The sequence below is a fragment of the Eschrichtius robustus genome, chromosome 17 (assembly GCF_028021215.1).
Source record: "Eschrichtius robustus isolate mEscRob2 chromosome 17, mEscRob2.pri, whole genome shotgun sequence".
Lineage (NCBI taxonomy): Eukaryota > Metazoa > Chordata > Mammalia > Artiodactyla > Eschrichtiidae > Eschrichtius > Eschrichtius robustus.
Genome location: NC_090840.1, coordinates 5,010,201 through 5,033,215, shown reverse-complemented (window position 1 = coordinate 5,033,215; position 23,015 = coordinate 5,010,201). Strand labels below are relative to the sequence as shown.

Here is a 23,015-nt window from a genome sequence, read left to right as displayed (position 1 = left end):
TTAGTACATTCTTTTCAATAACTTAGAAGTTGTTATTTTTCTCAACTGGAATTCTCTGCCCAATTATGGTTGGGTCTCATAACACAATAATGGCAAAATATGACCAGTCTTTGAAATATTTTCAGATATTAGCTACATACTGGGATTTAGATACTTCTCATTCCATGTTGATTTTACAGTTGAAAATTTTATCAGCCTGTTTCCCACAATGTTCTAAATAGGTGCGCAAAAGCATCATGTTAGGAAATAAGAGAGTCAAAATTATTCTTTTTTTCCTGCTTTGGCAGAATGCTTTATACCAATTTACAGTGTCATTACTGGTTACAGCAGAATAGCTGTTTAGATATTTCTGAGAGAGGCAGAGAAGCTGTCTCTTGAATGAAAATATAACAGGAAAAGAACAAGTCCTTGAGATGCAGAAAAATCTAAAACCAGAGGGAACATACTGTGTTAGCAGTAGTAACGTCAGTTGCATTAATTGTGTTAATGTCAGTTTTAAACTGCAAAGGAGACTTAGGCAATTTGAACAGCGTGAAGCAAGGCCTTGCCCGTATCTACCCACTGAAGAAGAAAGGCTGTGTGAACCAGACACCAATTAATTTACCCATATGCTGTACACTTTAATCAAATGAGTGGATAATTGCTATATTTTGCCTGTTTAACGATAGCCTCTACATTAAAATGCAATAGGATCTGTTGTAATGTACACTTAATTTTACAAAAATGTAGGTTAAATTTGGAGCTCCTGCAAAAGGATAACTGGAATCTGCAAAAGTCAGATCATCCATCTAGCTCGCGAGGGCAAGTGTCAGTCTGATGCCAAAACACAAGTGAAACAAAGAAATTGGTTTTCCTTGTTTTCTGAATATATAATAGGATGAGAAATCCAATTGATTAGTAGCTGATGACAGTCATTTAGCCACATGCCAATTTTCAATTTAAAATCAGATCTTTTTCAAAGAGGTTGCTGGTATTATTTCTGTGTCTCTTAAAAATAAATACCTTGCTAAAAACTAGCCTTCATGAACCTTGAGGAATCATTTAACTTGTTTATATCAATTGGATCTTTGGGGAGTTGGTTTCTTCCGCTGAGAAATACAGTTGATAATATTTCCTATCTCTTGTCCACAAATTTTCAAAGGTTTCAGTCAATTTAAGTTTTTGTTTAGGTAGACATACTCTTTGCCGCACAATACATACATTTCCTTCTTTCTCACAGCACCGATAATGAATCGAAACTCTGACACACCTTTTACAACCTGACACACCTCTACACTGATGTATCCCTGCACAGGTATTGTGCACTAAGCCACAAGGCCCACCGGTGTGCTCACACTCACACGGGTCACAGGTGTGTCAGAGACTGGTCCCCCAGCTCTGGCTCTTCCACTCACCTCGGGTGCCCAATGAACAGCATCATTTTCTGTGATGTGAAAAATGGTGGGGAAAATTACTTCAGCCAAATCATTGCTTCCACCCAAGAGACAGGGAGCCATGATCCTCATCTAATGTAACACCAAAAGGTTTTACCATTTCAAGAATGCATGTTCGTTATGAAGACAAGTCATTTCTGCTCTTGACTCAGAAATCCCTCTGTGTGTGATGACACTGGTATAAAGAATCAATTTTTAATTCGGGTGATGCGTTCAACTCTTTCAGGCCTCTGGTGTCTGTGCCTTGAGTACTCCTTCCCTGGAGTAAATGGTTCACAAGGTGCCTGAAAGAGTTTTCAGCTGCGAATCTATATTTTCCTCTAACACAGAGCGTGACTAGACCTGGCTTGCACAAATTATTGCACAAATGATTTTTAGACATTAAAATATTTGCGGAAACATTTTTATGTTCTTAGCGAGATTTATGTCCTCTAGTCCCTTGTAAAAAGTGAAGCTTTAATAATGCCACTTTTAGTATCATGTCTTGATGCTTCCTGAGAGTTCCCGACTGCTTTCCCTGAGTACGACGTTTGTCAGGTGGGATTTCAGGGGATCTGTGAACTGTTCATTCTGAGCAATGCGTTAATATGTGTTTTGACAAATATAAAGAAGCCTACAGATATTACATTAGACCAGCTGAATCCATTTTATGGTTTCTTTTTTTTTTTTTAATTCAAAAGCATCACATAGCAAATAAAACTTTTAAAAATTAAATCTAGTTACAAACTAGTTGTTTCTTATTTTTTTTTTCCAGTCCCTTTTTGCTTTCTTTTACGACCACATGAAACTTGAGAAGCCACCTAAAGCTAAATCATTTAGTGGAGTTGGGCAGTTCCCAAGTGTCCAACAAGAAGGCCTGGTTTAGGCTGCGATGGCCACTGTCATTCCTGGTGATTTGTCAGAAGTAAGAGATACCCAGAAAGTCCCTTCAGGGAAACGTAAGCGTGGTGAAACCAAACCAAGAAAAAACTTTCCTTGCCAACTGTGTGACAAGGCCTTTAACAGTGTTGAGAAATTAAAGGTCCACTCCTACTCTCACACAGGAGAGAGGCCCTACAAGTGCATACAACAAGACTGCACGAAAGCCTTTGTTTCTAAGTACAAATTACAAAGGTATTAAACTCTATTTGTCTTTCAGATTCTATTTTCTATTATGTTGGCCATTTGAAGCCATTGTAAACGTATATATTTGTATCCACATCTTTCCGCTGATTTGCAGAGAGAAATGTTAAGTAGATTAGACGTTGGCTAGTTTTAGCATTCTAAGTCACAGACTTTTATGTGTTAGTGTTTTTGGATTTTTTTTTTTTTTAATGCAATGCTTAATGAGAGTAGAATTTCCGTTTGTACAAAAAGAAATTGCAAGAAAAGGGTGTGGACATTAACGTGAGTATATTCAGCCTTGCTCGTTAACGTTTGTAATCGCTAAAAACCAGTGAAAACTAAAGTGGCGACTTAGATGGCTCCAGCTCTGCAGTGTTTAGGTGTGGTAACTACCCTCGTAGCAGATGCATATTAAGTTAAAAGAGTGTCCGAGCCGAGGGAAGTTCTGTGTTAGCCTAGCAGCTTAGCTTCCGTTTGAACAGTGAGGTCGGGCGGTTTTTGTCGTGATGCTGACAGAATATGTCTGTGTTCAAGGCACATGGCCACGCACTCTCCCGAGAAAACCCACAAGTGTAATTACTGTGAGAAAATGTTTCACCGGAAGGACCACCTGAAGAATCACCTGCACACACACGACCCCAACAAAGAGACGTTCACGTGCGAAGAGTGCGGCAAGAACTACAACACCAAGCTCGGGTTCAAGCGGCACCTGGCCTTGCACGCGGCCACGAGCGGCGACCTCACGTGCAAGGTCTGCCTGCAGACGTTCGAGAGCACGGGCGTGCTGCTGGAGCACCTGAAGTCCCACGCGGGCAAGTCGTCGGGGGGCGTGAAGGAGAAGAAGCACCAGTGCGAGCATTGCGACCGCCGCTTCTACACGCGCAAGGACGTGCGCAGACACATGGTGGTGCACACGGGAAGGAAGGACTTCCTCTGCCAGTACTGTGCACAGAGGTTCGGGCGCAAGGACCACCTGACGCGGCACATGAAGAAGAGTCACAACCAGGAACTCCGGAAGGTCAAGACGGAGCCCGTGGACTTCCTGGATCCCTTTACCTGCAACGTGTCCGTGCCCATCAAGGACGAGCTCCTCCCGGTGATGTCCTTGCCTTCCAGCGAACTGTTGTCGAAGCCGTTCACAAACACGCTGCAGCTGAACCTCTACAACACTCCTTTCCAGTCCATGCAGAGCTCGGGGTCTGCCCACCAGATGATCACAACTCTGCCCTTGGGCATGACGTGCCCGATAGACATGGATGCTGTCCACCCCTCTCACCACCTTTCTTTCAAATACCCGTTCAGTTCTACCTCATACGCGATTTCCATCCCCGAAAAGGAACAGCCGCTGAAGGGGGAGATCGAGAGCTACCTGATGGAACTGCAAGGCAGCGTGCCCCCCTCTTCCCAGGACTCTCAAGCATCGTCGTCTAAACTAGCGTTGGAGCCGCAGATTGGGTCCCTGGATGACGGCACAGGGGACCTCTCCCTGTCCAAAAGCTCGATTTCCATCAGCGAGCCCCTGAACACAGCAGCGTTGGACTTTTCTCAGCTGTTTAATTTCATACCATTAAGCGGTCCCCCCTATAACCCCATATCGGTGGGGAGCCTTGGGGTGAGCTCTCCCCAGGAGGAGGCACATTCTTCTGTGGCTCAGCTCCCGCCACAAACCCAGGATCTTCCGGATCCTGCCAGCACCATAGGTCTGGGCTCTCTGCACTCACTGTCAGCAGCTTTCACCAGTAGTTTAAGCACAAGCACAACGCTGCCACGTTTCCATCAAGCTTTCCAGTAGGTTCCACGATGTGGATCCGTTACAGAAGTGTGTGTGTAGCCCTGCCTTAGGTGACCATTTTAATTTTAGTGCCTACTTTCAGACAGTATAAACATTTCTGCTTCTGTATAGTACCAGTTTTCATTAAGCCAGTATAAAATAGAAACTAGCTTTTTAAATGAGCTTTGGAACCATTTGTGTTCAGTTATGTTTACCTGGGTATTTTGTCCTGACTCACTGCCAACTGTCACATTTGAAGATGATTTCTCATATAGGAAAGCCATTATTAGTAGTAAAGTCTTACCAACCCCGTGTTCCAATTACTGTTAGATCTTAAATTTTTCATTTTTTGTCCAATAACAATGGCTCTACCTTTTGACATTTGGCTCATTAAAAAATTTTGCAGGAGAGTTAAATTTTCTAAAATGTATATGAATGACCTGAGAGTTGTAAAATTTTTACTAGCCTCTAAATGGATTAAGAATCAAAAGCTTCAAATGAATTAAGAATCCAGTCGGGGGACATGACATATGTTTCTTAGATAGACCATAATTTCAGGTCAGTATATTTTGAAGACTTGCTATCGTCTGGCTCAAATGTTTGCCGTCTTTATTATGCACATATAAGAAAAACAAAACCGAAACACAAAGCACCAGTATCTGTAGCAAAAAGAGACCCCTAGTAAGGTGACACGGCACTCCACGTTACTTAAGAGTTGGCCTTAAATTAGTACACAGGATGTTTGCCACGTTTTATACTTCTTGCTCTCTTTCCGTTCGATTCATACTAATAGTGTATGGCATCAGAGTCTTCAGTCAGTCTCTAGATGGATCTCTTTCGTCTTTTCCACCTTACATGGCCAGAGGGTAGGTCAAGCACAGCCAGCAGTTTTCCTTGGATTGTCAGTGCACAGTCGGTCCAGAGTCCAGAGCCGTTGGGGAACACAGGTGTGTTTATCCCAGCAGGGGATGGGGGGAGGAGGGTGGGGTGGGGAGGGGAGGTGTCTCCGCTTCTAGGGTGAGAGACCCTAGGCAGGGAGACGGATGTGAGACCTGCAGCTCTGCCTGGGAACTTGTCTGGGGATCGCGTCCCCTGTCGCCAGGGTGGAAACGAGATCCCTTAGGAGTCTAGTCAAAGCACATCGCTTATGTCACTTCTTGCTGAATTTGAGGCAGTTCGTGGTCCCTAAGCACCAAAAACAGAAAACAAAACAACAGCCCTGCTCCCATGGCATCTTTCTTATTCAGTGTTAATTCATCTTTCCTTGCTATTTTTGGACGGAGACTTTAAAGTTAAATGCATTCGAAAACTATTTGAGGAATGACCACAAAGTCTTAAGCGACTAAAAATATATACAGTAAAACCCCACTTTTACACGTCCCTGGGAAATGGGAGGAACGTTGCAAATAAGTTGAATTTGTAGAGGGAGGGAGAAAAGTAAAGCAAAACAAGCATTATCTTAGTGATTGTGAAAAGAACAATCGAGAACATTGTGTTCAATGAATACAACTACAGTTACTGTGGGCTTTCTTCATATTAGGCAACCAGCATATGTTCTCAAAGGTCGAATTATTATTCTGTTTTTCTAATAATCAGTTGGGGCATCAACCTAAGAAACATATCTAGTAAGCACTTGTTAACACCTTATTTGGGGACCCTGTCTTTTGGGGTGGGTATGAGGAGGGAGGGTTTATAGAAGAGTATATATCTCTTTAAAAAAAGAGAGAGAAAAATATTTCTGAGCACTCATCTGCCCTATGTGGAAGCTTCTTTTCCCTTTTATAGGGCCAATTATCACTGCAGATTTCGATGTTTACCAAGAATTCCTAAAAATGAGTGCAGATTACTGAATAGAATACATTATTTAAAATATTGGGGAGTAGTATAATTTGTGGAGAAATGTAAATTGTAATAATGTAAATGGGGGTTTCACTATATATATTATATATATGTACACACACATCGCACTTCATAGAATCAAAGTTGCTCTCTTAAGGAGCCTGGGCTCCTGATATTTTATCATGCTCCTATTTTTTTTTTTTTTTTTAATCCTAGGAGCAGTAGTTTTTATACGTATGTATTTAAATGTTATTATTAAAAGTTACATTTTATTAAAAAAAAAGTGTGTTCCAAAGGCATTAAAATTATATATGTTAATAAGGAAATACATTTTTAAATTTTTCAAACTGCTCCTAAGCTTTTGATTAGGAGAATATTTGCTCTGAAAGTAGGCGTTTAGCTCTGCTTTATTACCGCCTCCTTTAGTTTCTATGAAACAGATTGCTTACTTAAATCACTAGTTGAATGATTAGTGTTCAATATTGCTTTAATCACCATTGGAAAAAAAAAAAGGAAAAAGAAATCTGGTGACAGAGCACAAATAAATAGAAAACCTATTTTTAAATAGAAATCACAAATACAAGTGTGGAAGCACTACTTTATTTTGTCTAAAATTTGCTTAGAGAGAAGTCAGAACAACGAACTGAGACGTTGGCCTTAGTAGGCTGTATTTCACTGCTAATTAAAAAAAAATTAAAAAGGGAGTACCAGGATTTATTAAATAAAGCATTTTGGAAATGGGGAATGGCACCACGTAGGTATATATATTTTTAGCCTAATTCTCGCCCTGCGTGGAATTCAAATACATGGAGGCATATCTTCCAGGGCACCAGTGCTAAAATTGTGGACTCATATTTTAATATGTACACCCCTTTGCCTGTTGCTGCCCCACAGACTTGAAATAACACTTCCAAGTAAGAGGGAATTCAGCTAATTTGTTTTTTAAATTGACTGTAGCGGTCACTAAACCCCTTTTGAGAGAATCTATATTAAACATGAGGCTGACTCATTTATTTTAATTGCACAATGGTCTGACAAGGCTGTAACACCGAACTGACTCTTTTTTTTTTTTTTTCCTAAAAAAAAAAAAAAAAAAATTGACACATTTTTGTCAACTGGATGTGATTAAAAATAATTGTTGCCAATGCTGTTTTCATTCTCCGGTGGCCAGAATCATCATCCCTGGAATTTCTAGTAGTGCCTTTGCTTGGTTTAAAAAAAAAAAAAAAGGGATTATCATTAAGTAAAAATATTTCAGTTTAGAATTTGGACCTCAGACAAGATATTGAACCTCATTCAGTTTGCCCTTCCATGTGTTTGTACAAATTAGATCACCAGACACAGAAGCATGAGTGTGGAAGGATCTTGACACCGTAAGCAATATTCTCCACCGATGGATGCAAATATCATCTTTATAGCTGTTGGTCACTGTTACAATGTGCATCTTAAAATCCTATTACCAGGTTCCATTTTTCAGAACTTCAGTTGTCCTGGCAGATCATGCACTACTCTTTGTGCAGCTTTTTAATTTCATTTAGTGTTTCTTCCAAGCTGTGTATTTTTGCCTATTTGTTGCTTGTGCTTTATTATTCTTAGTCACTTGTGGAATATAGTGACATATTGTGTTAATTTGGACAGTAGCGGTTTTTAAAAACCATATACTGACTGAAACATGAGCCAGAGCTGATTGCTTTATTAAGCTAATAATGAATGTTAAAGAGTACATATTTTCAGGATCATTCATCTAGAAAGCAATACACATATATAGGCCAATATTTTTTTAAAAAATAGAGCCTGGTCAACCTCTATACTACACATATTACAAGATATAGCACTTTCAAAACGAATCTAAACCTTTACAGAAACTTTCTTATAGGTTATGCCTTTTATTTTAAGACTTATTATAATTTGTTTCAAGTGCCATTAGATGATATATATGTAGGCCTTTGATATATAATGCTTTGTGTTCAAAAATGGTAGATGGTATTTTAAACAGGTACATTTTTACAGTGTTTTCTTATCAATTTGCTATATTGCACAGAATCAGTGTGTGTCTTTTCATAAGGTTTTACAATGGTTTATTTTTTTACAAGGTTTACGTGTCTCAAAACACACTGTCTTCCCAGTATATAAATTAAAAAAAAAAAAATACCAGTTCACCCAAGTTGCTTCTAGCCTACTGAGATCCATGTGGCGTTGGAGGAGATCTTTCAGATACTGAGTATTCTTCATTAGCAGTGGCAGACTGTTATCTCTGAGAAATGAGTGCCTACGTTGACCTTGTCTTATTTTTCTCATACTGCGTCAGCAGCTGTCTACCACACAGATAGTCTGTTGTGATCCCATAGAGCCGCATAAGTTGTGTTGTGTAGTTCTGTGCTAAAAACCCATACAGAGCTCCTTTTTGATCATATAAATCAAGATGATCCCACCCACAATGGTAAAGGCACGCTCGGATCACCCCCCCAGGCCCTTCTCCAACGTTGTCAGCCCTCTGAGGATGGAAGGCAGTGTCTTTTGATAAGTTATCTAGCTTAGAAATAACAGAACTATTGCTAATGTATAAAACACTTCATTGTATAAGCTTCAGTGGTACAGATGAACCAGAATGAATGTGTATCTTCTCAGAAGCACTCCTTCAATATTCTGTTGGATCATGCTGCTAATGTAACTTGGGATACAACTCTTCATGGTGCTACAAACTTCTCTGTCTCATTCAGTCGTGTTTTTTTTATCCATAGGAAAAAAAAGGACTACATTAGGCGTAAAGGTGTACAATATATTTTTATACTGTGACTTCATTTGTCTTTAACAAGACTTTTACACCACCCACAACAATGTATTCATGTGCACTTGCAAAAGAAAATCTCGGACGTGCAGATGTTACCAGAACAAACCCAGCTTTGTCCACAAGGTGACTGTAACTCAGAACGAAACGTGGGCTTTATAATATGGTGTGGCGTGAAGAACATGCTGTATGTTACTAACAGCCCTTTGAATTTAACAAAAACTGGGAATCCATTCGGAAATGGATTGCATCATGCCTGAACATAAGCTGGACTGCTGAAATTGTATTTTTAGCTGATGAAAAAAGTGTTTGGACTAGTACTCTAAAAATGTTCTAATGATAAAGTTTTGAGTCAAAATAGGAAAGAAAAACTCTGCATTCCAGGCTGAATTTTGTATATTTTTATTGCATTTAAAATCGCTATTCTGTGATATGGGAAATCAAGTGGCTTATCATGTATATCATGTACTTAAAATGTATTCACAAACTACTGTTGTATTTGTATAAAATATAGACAAAGATCGTATTTTTTGTGTGTGTATAAGCTCTGTAAATTAGCAATCACATTACGAGGCTGCAGTGATAACTACATTTTAAACATCCACATCCAAAGAAGCAGGCTATTTATTGTCCAGTTACCCAGATATAAAATATTAATTTGCTGCTAATTAAACAATAGTGCTGCAGCTTCTTGTGGCCTACAGTGTTATGTTTGCTGTAAGAAAAAGATATGTGAACTCCACAAAATATATGAATAAAAATTATAGAATGGCTTTAGATAATGTAGATCTTCCTGAAATTTTAATAGATGATAAATTTCTATTTGGTATAACATTTTTTCCCTTTGAATTTTAAATATTTTCTCATTTGATAAATGTAAGATTCTAATAGCTGCCTCTAGGACAATACTTGGTTGCTGAAATGAAATGTAAAGTTCTAGGGTTTCTTTTGTTTTATAACTTTTGTACCTTTAAAGGAAGGACAGAAATTGTAAATAAAAAAGTCGAAACATCATGCATCAAAACTTTAATCCAGGTGAGAATTTAAAAAAGGAATCCCCAAAAGGCTGTAGGAATGTATAAATTGATCATGTTTCTTGTTCACGTGAGATAAAATTGGCATTCAGCATTCCTTTAGCCCTTATTGTCTGTCAGTCCTGCCTGTAAATTACCTTTATAGAAGTTCCCTTTGGGCTGCTTGTCTAAAATTTTGCTGAAAAGCCTCCCTTGACAATTCATCTGGACCAAAATGGTGAGCACACAAATGTCATTTCATCTAAAATTCATCAGTTAAACAGTCATGCAGCTTCGAAAGAGAGACATTAATTCTGAAAATTCAGTTAATAATCTGGCCAGGAGCCAACTGTAGAATTTTTTTTTTTTTGTATCTCATAGCACCTTTTTTACTATGATAGGAAAAAATTCCTTCTTTACCTTTGGCTTTCCTATCTTAAGGCTGTCTACCTTCAGAGAGGTAAAGAAAATGCACAGTGACCCCAAATTTTGCAGTTCCTCTGTTTACATACTTAATTCCAGCAAACCTAAAAGCATTACTTTGTTAATTCTTAGCATTAACACTAAATACATTTTCATTTAAATTCACACATATGAAATATTTCAAGGACTATTTATAGAAAGAAAAATGCTATCGCTTTTTATAGTTAGAATACTCTGAAAAAGGATGCTTGGGATTAATTCACTTAAGGTATATTCTCACTTATGGAAAACTAATTAGAAATGCAGTTTGCTTACTGCACCATAGACCCAATGGGGCTAAAAGACTTTTTCATTCATGTTTTTGTTAACTGAAAGGTTCATACTGATGGTTTACCATTAAGGGGAGGAAAAAGTTCAGTCTGCCTATAGACAGCTTGAGTTTTGCTGCCACTTTTCCTTAATTAAGCATTTCTTAAGCAAAAGGCACTGCTTCGTGCTAAGCCCTAGGGCCGTTCCAAAGAAGTCAGCTTTACAGAAAGAAGGCTGTTTCCTGATCAAGTATCAGAGAGAAGAGGACAGCATCACTGCAACTGTGGGAAAGTGTAAATATTGTATTGAGTTGTACCCAGTTACCCATTTTTGTAGATCAAAAATGGTCAAATATTGGCAATTTCAGCCCAAAACTAAAACAAAACAACAAAAAGACCCAGAAGGTCTTGACTGCATTCTATTCAACACAAGGTCAATAATAAATCTGTCTAACCTGCAGATGTTTGACTCTTGGCTAATGTGATGGTTAATGTGTCCACTCGGCTAGGCCATGGTACCCAGACTGGATGCCTGGTCTAGTCAAACACTGGTCTAGATGCGGCTGTGGAGGTATTTTTTTAGGTGCGACTTATAATCAGCTGACTTCAAATAAAACAGACTGCCCTCCATAATGTGGGCGGACCTCATCCTATCAGTTGGAGGCCTTAAGAGAAAAAAGTGAGCTCTCCAAAAGCAAAAGGGAATTCTGTCTCCAAACGGCCTTCGGACTCGAGCTGCAAGATCCAGCTCTCCCCTGGTCCCCAGCCTGCTGGCCTGCCCTGCATGTGTCGGACTTGTCGACCTCGACAGTCATGTGAGCCAACTTCTTAAAATAAATCTCTATCTCTATGGTATACATATCCCATTGCTTCAGTTTCTCTGGAAAACACTACCACAGCTAGTTCCAACAACTGCCATTCTTTAGAGGTGCTAGTTTTACCTTGGAAGAAGTAGAAACATCTTTCTCTCTGATATGCTGTTATAGCAGAGAACATAAATTCCCAGGTTCTGACTGCTTTAGAAAAGAAACAGAAAAAGAGCACAGTACTTAATGGAGACTGTACCTATAAAGGATTTCTCAGACTCTCCTTTACCATACTGTTATTTTGGCTGCCATTATTCTTTAAATTTATTTATTGGAGTATAGTTGATTTACAATGTTGTGTTAATTTCTGCTGTACAGCAGAGTGATTCAGTTATACATGTATATATTGGGTTAGCCAAAAAGTTCGTTCGGGTTTTCCTGTAACATCGTCCGAAAAACCCAAATGAACTTTTTGGCCAAGCCAGTATATTCTTCATATTCTTTTCCACTATGGTTTATCACAGGATACTGAATATAGTTCCCTGTGCTATACTGTAGGACCTTGTTGTCGGTTGCCATTATTGCAGATGAAAATGGTTTTCTCCTACTGAGCAAGTTTTCTTTTTAAAAAAAAATGTAAACAGGCTAATCTTGCTCTGCCCAAGAGAGGCATACTTGGCATGTAAACCAATGTTTATTCTAAATGCACAAGTGGAAACATTTGTAGATTGAATCTTTTTTGAAAACATGGTCCATTTATAGTAATACCTTAGTCAAGGTCTTAAGATCCTGAGGGAGATGAGAGTTGGAAGTGCAATGGCTCCTCACATAAGCTGTGGAAGTTTCCTGTTTTATGGTAGTAGAATTTTTGCAAAGGTTTAACTTTTGGTTTATTCTAGCTGTAATTAGAGAACTTTAATCTTTTTCTTGGGGCCCCTTACAAAGTGTCGTTCTTGCAAAACTGCTCCGTTTCTAAAAACACATAATTGATCTGTTATTAGTATCCACACACACCTGGTGACATTTCTAAGACGGCTCCTGTAACCAGATTTTCATGCCCTAGGAATGTTCATTGTGTAAGTAGGTTAATAGCCTAAGCTATGCCCTATTTAAGATTTTAAGCTATGTCAGCTTTTCCCATCCAGAATTAGCGGTGATCAGTGGCTGTAACAAATATACACCCTTATAAGCATCTCGAAGACCATTTTGTTTACAGACTACAGGCAGCTGAGTTCACCTCATCCCTAGTTTTCTAAGTTACATTATATCTCACAGGAGTAAAGTGCACTTACTGTTGTATTTTCTGTCATAAATTCTTTCATATGCTATTTCCATAGTTATTCCTAAATTGGATGTTTACTAAAAGAGCTTCAGATTAGTACTAGTCAGTGATTTGAAGGACCCTGAAAATTCTCTTCCATTCTTGACAGCGTCTGCCCGTTTCGTCCTCTTCCTCTTTCTGTCATTTTCATGTTAGGTCACTTGCTGTTCCTTGTGCTTACGCATGCCTCTGCCCTGTTCTCCATCCCTGGAATGCCTGCTTTCTCTGTTCCTGCCTGTGAATGCCACATGCCGAAAGCTTACCCTCCTCTAGCCCTTTCGTGATGATAGCTCTTCCATTCACAACACCTTCTTTGCTCTCACCCACTGAAAAGTATCTTAGTTTCCCTATGAACGTTCATTAGATCTTCTCAGGGATGTGTCTGTCGTTTTTAATTCTTTTAAAGCCCTGGAGGTGAAAGCCCTATCCACGTAGTTCCCTGCACACGGCAGATAATCAACACATATTTGCTGCCTGAAGGGCAATGATGGCTCTTACCTTTCTCAACCATCTTAACAATTAGGACACATAGTTTAAAAGAAATACTCTTTCAAAAGTTGAACCTAGAAAAAATTTTACAGGATAATTTTAATGCTTGGGTTATCTTTGTTCTATAGAAAGTCTTATTTGATATACTAAAGATTGCGTGGGGACTTCCCTGGCGGTCCAGTGGTTAAGGCTCCTCGCTTCCAATGCAGGGGCCGCGGGTTCCATCCCTGGTTGGGGAAATAAAATCCCAAATGCCGCAGGGCGCGGCCAAAAAAAAAAAAAAGATTGTGTGATCATACTTAAACCTCACATTTTGTTCTGCCCTCCTGCATCAAAATGAGCAAATTCTACAATACAGTACCATTTCTTCAGAAATAAACCACTCTAAATGCTTTCACTGCAATGGACCAAAATTGGAGAGCCTTTGAGGATCCCAATTCTTGTAACTTTGTACTTCAACACTTCTAACTATGGAGTCTTTAGCTCTGTTTAAACTTCCTGGAACTTGAGTGACTAGAGATAAGCATCAGTAGGTAGGTCAGTAGGTAGGGTTCTTTTTTTTTTTTTTTAATAAATTTATTTATTTATTTATTTATTTTTGGCTGCATTGGGTCTTTGCTGCTGCGCGCGGGCTTTCTCTATTTGCGGCGAGCGGGGGCTACTCTTCGTTGCGGTGCGCAGGCTTCTCATTGCAGTGGTTTCTCTTGTTGCGGAGCACGGGCTCTAGGCGCGTGGGCTTCAGTAGTTGTGGCTCGCAGCCTCTAGAGCGCAGGCTCAGTAGTTGTGGCGCACAGGCGTAGTTGCTCCGCAGCATGTGGGATCTTCCTGGACCAGGGCTCGAACCGGTGTCCCCTGCATCGGCAGGTGGATTCTTAACCACTATGCCACCACGGAAGCCCGGTAGGGTTCTTAAGATTTTATTTCATCAAGTACTAGGATAAGTTCTCATTAACTGAAATTATCATTTTGAAATCTCCTTAGATCTTATTTAAATTTTAATTTGCCTTTTCTCCTTAGCAGTTAGGCCAATGAGTAAAAAACCACTGAAAGGGAACATTTTTGTTTGCTTATTCTACATACACAGTGAAAATCAATTTGTTCTTTAAAAAAAAAAATCAAAACCAGAATAGACCTCTGAGGTTTTCCCCCCATTTTTACAGATGGGACCAGGCAGTTACAGCTGCTGTACAGGGCCACACAACTGAGACCAGGGCCCAGGCCTCCTGACACAATCCCGGGCTCCTTATGCTTTCAGATGTCTGAAGTTTTCCCACTGGAGCCAGCTCTGTTGGAAGGAAGAGGCATAATTTAACGTGCAAGGCTACAAGCAGAAATTTCTTTAAAGTTTCACGTGTTACGTCAAAATTTCAAATTCTGGGAAGATAATGAAAATTATGTGTCTTTGTCTCCCTTGTCAGTACTATTACTGTCCTCATTTTACAGATGAAGAAACTAAGGCTCAGTGAGATTGACTTGCTAGGAAGTGACAGGATTTAAACCAGGTTATTTGACTCCAGGGCCTGTGCCCTTTATCACTATAGTTTCAGGAGACCCAGTATCCGGGCATCCACAGGAGAGAAGAAAGCAGAAATTGAGAGTTCGGGAGACTACACTCCCAAAATAACATGAGAAGTTCTCCCCGGACAGGATTACCTAAATGTCTGTTCCACCAAGACAAGGAAAACACAACAAACTCTGTAGAGTGTATGTGTGTGTGGTATACAGGTAGATGTATGTATATGTAAATACACACACACTCACACATATGTTTCCTAACTTGCCTCCTGAGAGGGCTTAGAAGCTATGATACTTATGGCAATGAGCACAGTAACACCCAGATCTTGGTTTCTAAGTACCATTCTCCACCAAAAGGTTTGGAGCTCCTTGGAAAAATGGCTGCTTCTAGGACCTGGGGCTAGGAAAATACAAGATGATCCTGGAACATCTTTTACCAGAAAATAAGGAAATGTTCAAAGAATGATAAAGAACATGTGAAAAACGACACAGGAGCCAACATGAATGGGTACCCAGTGGCCTAATTTGGGAAACTTGGGGCATTAATAAATAGTTACAGTAATAAATTATAATCCATGGACTAAGACAAGACTATATGAGGTTATGGTGATAAAAATACAATGAATAAATATAAATAACTAGAGAAGTAGGATTACAAGTAATAACTGCAGAGAAAGAATAATGAAATTAGAAAACTATGAATTGGCAACTATCAGAGTAATAATTACTTCAGACGAGAATCATCCATGGGTGTGAAGTAGTGGGCTAAGCTATGATGAAAAACAGGATATTTATATAGGATTAAAGTATCTTCCCACAAAATACTTACTAATTACAAAAAGAGTAACTTTGCATTAGAAAAACCAGTGGACACCTACTTAAACAATTGATCAAAGTGAACCTCATAGGTAATCAGACAAGTCAATAGACCTCTTGATATGCTACACTGAGAAGAACACAACAGCATTTACTTCACTGGTATTCCTGCCAACATTTCATAACCTGAATTTAGTCATGAGGAAATATCAAACAAACCTAAATTGAGGAATATTCTATAAAATATTCTTCAAAAGTGTCAAAGTCATGAAAGACAAAGAAAGACTGAGGAACTGTTTCATATTAAAGAAAACTAAAGAGCCTTGGTAACTGGATTAGTTTTCTGTTGCTGCTGTAACGAACTACCACAAAATAAGAGAAAAGAGAGATAAGCTCAGGAAAGATCTACAAGATCCAAGACTTGCTGGCTTCAAAATAAAACTATTCTTATTTTCATTCGTTCCAAGATATTCAATTTGACAAAGGGCTCAGAGAGAAGATCAAATTCAAAGAAGGACTATAATTCCATTGTTAATATCTCAGAAAGATCTAAGACGGTACCTCAGAGAACCATTCAGCCAGACAAAATGCCCTCGAAGGCTCTTAAGGGCATGCCTCAAAGATCCTTTGCACTAAACAATAGGGCTTCTAAGAATCTTAAGTTTGTTGTCTCTAAGCAGCCTGACTGGCTCAGTGACTCTTGTGCATGGAGTGTTTTTTAATGGAATGGATTTGTAAATTGATTTATAGAAAATCCAGGATGTTTTTAAAGGAATTGTATCAGCATGACATGAAAGGGACAGAGACAATACAAAATGGAGAAGTGCGTGTCTCACAGACCTTCTCCATTAAACAGAAGGGCTTCTAAGAATCTTAAGTTTGTTGTCTCTCAGCGGCCTCACTTGCAGCCCAGCCAACAAGGTTTCAGGGTGTGAATTTTTTAATAAATTGATTCATAGGAAACCCACAAAGTTTTAAAAGGAATAGTATCAACGTGACTGAAAGGGACAGAGGCAGTAGAAATGAAAAGGGATTTTTACCCTCAAATCAATTAGGGCAAGAATCAGGCTACAAAATTTCCTCAGCTGCCAACATAGCTACGTTTTATGAAAAAGGAAGACTAACTCAGAAGGCAGGATCAAGAACCCAGAGCCATGCTGAATCACCCCAGATGGTGGGCTGAGCCTTCATCAAAGCAACATGTGCCTAGCTGGATTTCAGAATTGTATAGACCAGTGATCCCTTGTGTGCCTCCTATTTTTCCCTTTATGAATGAGAGTTGTTCTCCCATATAGCGGTTATTATGCCTGTCCCTCCATTGTATGTTGGAGGTGTGGGGTGCAGATCATTAGTCTTTTTAGTTCTCAGATCTCAGATTGAGAGGAGCTGTATGTGGAGAGTTGTATCAAGGAGCTGCATTTGAGACACCGTCCCCAAGGAACCCCATCCGTATCTGGACCAGATTTAGATAACAGGACTCTTTTTTTTTTTTTAATAAATTTATTTATTTATTTATCTTTGGCTGTGTTGGTCTTTTTGTTGCTGTGCGCGGGCTTTCTCTAGTTGCGGCAAGCAGGGGCTACTCTTCGTTGCGGTGAGCGGGCTTCTCATTGCGGTGGCTTCTCTTGTTGCGAAGCACAGGCTCTAGGAGCATAGGCTTCAGTAGTTGTGGTGCACGGGCTTAGTTGCTCCGTGGCATGTGGGATCTTCCCAGACCAGGGAATGAACCTGTGTCCCTTGCATTGGCAGGCAGATTCTTTCTTAACCACTGTGCCACCAGGGAAGTCCCGATAACAAGATTCTTGACCTCAAACCTGAGTCTGTGCTGTAACTTTTAGGGATATTGGGAAGGTTATATGTAATCTGCATATGGGGAAAAAGTAAATAATTTGAGACCAGAGAGCAGATTATAGCAAATTTAAAACATGTCCACAAAATCTTTGATATTCCTCCCATCCAATGATGCTAATTCCGCTTCCCTAGAATATGGACTGACCTCAGTGACTCACGTCTAAGAAAAAGAATGCAGCATACATGCTGCTGTGAGACCTATAAGGCTAGGTTGTGAAAATGATAAACCTTCCCTTGGCTCAGTCCCTCTCTAAGGACACACAACTTTGAGTGCCCTGGGCTGGCTTGTAGACGTCTGGCTGCCTAGCAGTTGCTGTATAGAAAAATAGTATTAGTATAAATATTCTTCCTCAGGTCGGCAATGAAAATTGGCAAGTGCCTGGTACAGTTATCTATATATGTTGGAATAGTAGAGACAGTCCACTAGTTAATGATTAAATTGGTTAGAATGATAACCAGGATGGAAAGATAGAAAGATGAAAAACATAGATAGATAGGTAAATAGATAGATAGATAGAGTGGATCTGACTCTCCCAGTAACATAGGCAGATTATTAGGCCCAGTAGCAGAAAGAATACTACTCATATGTATAGTTCTTTACCGTTTACAAACACTCACACAGCCATTATCTTCTTTTATCCTCACAAAAGGCAGGGCATTTTTTTTTTTAATCTTCATTTTACAGAGTAGAGAAGTAACTCTTAGAAAAAAATAGATGAGAAATAGGTACTAAATAAATACAAGCAAAAAAGACATCACAAGTAGCATTGTTAATATCAGAACACATAGACTTAAGATTAAAACATTCAAAAAGGAAAAAGAAGAGAAAGCAATATGAAATGCACAATTTTAAAAGGAAGATGTAGTAGCTATAAATTTGTTGCACCAAAAATCATGGCAGCTAAATATATAAATGGAAACTATTCGAAATGCAGGAACTTAATTCCAAAAATTCTATTAGAATGAGAGAGATTAGTAATTCTTTCAGAATGAAATATAAAAGAAAAAAATAAGAAAGGACATAAAATAATATAATCAAACTTGATGTATATATTAAAAAAAACTTTGTCATTTGCAAAAGGAATACATACACCCTCATATGTATGTCCAGGTATTACAAACTCTCTTATGCAAGTGATCATAAATAAAATGTAAACACATTTTCAAAAGGATAAATATTAGGGCCACATTCTGTTAATAAAATTAGAAATAAATAACAAAAATATGACTTTAAAAAATATGTAACTACTTGAAAACTAAGAAACGTCATCCTAAATATCCCTTGGACTTAACAAAGAAATCCAAACTGAAATTACGAACTACCCAAAAAAGGCTAGTGAAAAGAAGACTGTGTCATATCCAAAGCCCCGAGTCAAAGTTTAAGTTGTGCAGGGGAAAAATTATGACTTGAAAATTCTTCATTATTGAAAGAGAAAGACAGAAAATAAAGGAACTCGGTGTTTATCTATGGGGGAAACTGGTAGCTAGCCTCCAAAATCCATTCTCTCCTTTTACCACAGTAAAAGAATAGTAGCCAGGCACATGGCGTGTCTAGTTGGTCTCCAACTACACTACATCCCCAAGACTCCCTTGCAGCTAGATGTGGCCATGTAACCAAGTTCTCACCAATAAAATATGAGTGACAGTGTTAAGTGCCACGTGTAGCTACGGGGGGGCTTGACTTCTCCACATTTCCTCTCCCCTCCCCACCAGCTGGAATGAGGGCAGGGTGGTGACCCAGTTTTGATTATGCACACAGGACACTGCTTTAGAGCCGTGTCAACAAACTTTCTGAAAAAGGTCAAAGAGAAAATAATTTAGGTTTTGTGGGTCATCTGATCTCTGTCATAACTACTCATTGTAGCCATTGTAACTCAAAAGCAGCCATAGGCAAAATGTAAACCAATCAGCCTTTTTGTGTTGCAATTAAACTTTATTTACAGAAACAAGCAACAGGCAGAATTGTCCCTCTGTTGTAGTATGCTGACCCCTGCCCTAGAGAATGGCAGGGTTTTCCCACTTGCTTGTGTCCTGAGTGACTTTATGGAACAGACCACTTACCTACCCAGGACTGTTCCATGAAAGAAAAATAACAAAGAAGTTTTGGGATCCTCTTGCTACAGCAAATTAGCCTTCATCCTAACTAACATATCAACTTAAGAGATTTGGGGAAAAGGACAATAAAGTAAGTCAGAAGAGAGTAAATAGATAAAATAAGTTAAAGGTGAATTCAATGAGGTAAAAATTAGCGAAACATAACTGCAAAATTAATGCTTTGCAACAAAAAAAATCAATAAGATAGATAAACCCTTGGTGATCCTTGCTAAAGAAAAGAGATAAGAGAATAAAAGGACTGTAAGAGACTGATACATCTAAATCTAATGAAGTTATTTTGAAGATTTAGAGGAAATGGATGATTTTCTAACAAAAAATTTAGAGGAAATGGATGATTTTCTAACAAAATATTAATTACTAAGACTCAAGAAGGAGCAGAAAATTGGACTAAATCAAATACCATATACAAGAATGGAAAAGTGATTAAAACTATTATTTGAAAAGACCAGCATCCCATGGATAAAACTCATAGCTTAGTTCCATCTAAACTTGCAAAAGCACGTATTCATTCATTCTATAAATATTTAAGGAGTGCTTACCACCTGCCAGACACAATTCTGGCCACAGGGTGAAAAGCAGTGAACAAAACAGAGCCTCCACTCACATGGAGATTACCTTTTACTGGAGGGAGACAGACAATAAATAAACACACAAATAAATACATGTTGCATATTGTGATGATAAATGCTGTGGGGAAAAGCAAAGCAGGGTGTGGGAGATAGTGAGCACTTGTACTGTTAGTGAGTTTCCCTAAAGGCATGCTTTTGAATGCGATTATCTGTTATCTGCATATCCTCTTAGGTGAAATGTCTCTTCTTGTCTTCTCCCCATTTTTAAAGTAGATTGTTTGGTTCTTTAACTGCTGGGTTTTGAGGAGTTTTTGATGTATTCCAGATTCAAATTATATACTTCATATTGAGTGAATTATGGTCGTTTGTATTTTTTTGAGGAATTGGCTTATTTCATCTAATTTGCCAGATTTACATAGAGAGAGTTGTTTGCAGTATCTCTTATTTTTTAATGCTTGCAGAGTCTATAGTAATACTCCCTGTTTCAATCTTAACATTGGTAATCTGTGTCTTCTCTCTTATATGACAGTCTTGCTAGAGGTTTGTCAATTTTGTTGATCTTTTCAAAGAGCTAGATTTTGTTCCATTGATGTTCTCCATTGCTCTTCTGCTCACAATTTCATTGCTTTTTTCTCTATATTATTTCCTTCCTTAAGATTCTCTTGAATTTATTTTGCCCTTCTTTTTCTAAGTTCTTGAGGTGAGGATGTAAACTATTGATCTGAGACTTTTCTTTTTTCCTAATGTGAGTATTTGGTGTTAAAAATTTCCTTCTGGAAATTCCCTGGTAGTCCAGCAGTTAGGACTCGGTGCTTTCACTGCCGGGGCCTGGGTTCAATCCCTGGTTGGGGAACTAAGATTCCCACAAGCTGCGTGGCATTATCAGAAAAAAAAAAAAACATTACTTCTTAGCACTGCTTTAGTTGTGTCCCACAAATTTTCATATGCTATATGCATATCAGTTCAATGTCGTTGTTGTTTTTAGTTTCCTTTGAGATTTCCCATTTGACACCTGGATTATTTTGAAGTGTGTAACTTAGTTTCCAGGTGTTTGTTTGGAGATTTTCCTGTTACCTTTCTGTTATTCCTTTCTAGTTTAATGCCACTGTGATCAGAGAACATTCTTTTTGGTTTCAGTTCTTTGTTGAGGTTTGTTTTATGGATGTGGTCTTGATATATTTCATGGACACTTGAAGAGAATGTGTTAGGTGGGATACCCTATCAATGTCAATTTGACGTGGTAAATAATGGAGGACAAAGATACATGTTGAAATACACCCATAAGTATGCAATCAGGAAAATCCAGATGGGGGAATGTCTACAGATAAAGTGGCCCACTTGCTTCAACAGATAAATTGTAAAGAAAAGAAAGCGATGGAGAGTCAGTCTGTAGATTAAAGGGCTTAAATATACATCAGTGTAAATAATGTGTGATTTTTATTTAATTTGTTTATTTATTATTTATTTTTGGCTGCGTTGGGTCTTCATTGCTGCGTGTGGGCTTTCTCAAGTTGCGGCGAGCGGGGGCTACTCTTCGTTGCGGTGCATGGGCTGCTCATTGCAGTGGCTTCTCTTGTTGCGGAGCACGGGCTCTAGGCGCACGGGCTTCAGTAGTTGTGGCACGCGGGCTCAGTAGTTGTGGTGCACGGGCATAGTTGCTCCGCGGCATGTGGGATCTTCCTGGACCAGGGCTCGAACCCGTGTCCCCTGCATTGGCAGGCAGATTCTTAACCACTGCACCAGCAGGGAAGTCCTAATAATGTGTGATATTAAGCATAGTGTCTAGGGATGGATACATGGATGATAAAAAGTATTAAAACACACACACACACAGACACACACAAGGAAGTGCTTACTATAAAGTCAGGGTAGCGGTTACTTTTGGAGAGAGAGGGCTGTGATGGAAAACATGGAGGGGTTACTGGGGTGGCTGGCAAAGTTTTATTTATTAGCTAGTGGCTTTATTTCTTTCCTTGGGTGGTGGTTACGAGCAGTGGTATGCTGGTATTTAACAACTGACTCTCCAAGGGGAAAAGAAAGCCCTGACTTGTAGCAGTTTCTGATTTCCATCATGTAAATACTACCACCATGGCCAATTTCAAGCTACCAACATGATGTCATTTTATGTGGATCTGGGAAGAGATTACACAGACAGCTCTTAGGAGGCTGTATGAGCCAGTTCCAGCACAACGCTGGAAGGGTGTGTTCCTTACAATAATTCACTGAACTGTACATTTATTTTTTTTGAATATTTTAAAGTTAAAAAGATAAAAAAAATAAATTTAGAAAAATAAATTGCACTGTATAAATGGCTGATTCTAGGACTGGAACGGGAAATATATAAAATGAACCTAGAGCATCTTGTAGGGTCAGAAAGTAAATTAGTGCTCAAAAATAGAAATAAAAGCTCCATAATGATGGGGGTATGTCAAAGGGAAATAGTAGCCAATTGAAGGAGTTTCCAATGGCCAAAGCCGGAACAATTTTAGCAAGAAGATAAAGTAGTGTTGGATTATAACCCGAAGTATAAAGTAAATATCCACGACTACCTACTGATATAAATAAATGAGTGAATAAATAAATAAGTGGGGGAGAATAGACATATCTCTTGGAGAGAAAAATCCAAATGATTTGTGTATACACACACCACATTATTCCCTGCCCCTTAAGAAAGGGCTGCGCATAGGGACTTCTTTCTAATGAGTATAGTATGGAAAAGGGGGTAAAAATAAAGACTTTATAGTAGAGAAACCTGACAAATACGACCTCAGCCAGATGATCAAGAACAGCATCAACAGGGGTAAGTCGTGTTGATATTATGTACCCTCAATATGATGTGATGAAAATGGCAGTT

General features: G+C 38.9%; 1 protein-coding gene across 2 annotated transcripts in view; it reads left to right on the top strand.

Annotated features, from left to right (window-relative positions):
• PLAG1 (PLAG1 zinc finger) overlaps window positions 1-5,237 on the top strand; it is a 46,697-nt gene extending 41,460 nt beyond the window's left edge. Inside the window, exons 3-4 of one of the 2 annotated variants that reach the window (XM_068525669.1) lie at window positions 2,188-2,546; window positions 3,072-5,237. In XM_068525669.1, coding sequence (XP_068381770.1) covers window positions 2,305-2,546; window positions 3,072-4,329 — 1,500 coding nt within the window. In that variant the 5' untranslated portion in view covers window positions 2,188-2,304 and the 3' untranslated portion in view covers window positions 4,330-5,237. The remainder of the gene's footprint in view (window positions 1-2,187; window positions 2,547-3,071) is intronic. The other variant, XM_068525670.1, reaches the window with a different exon arrangement.
• Window positions 5,238-23,015: the final 17,778 nt, after the last annotated feature.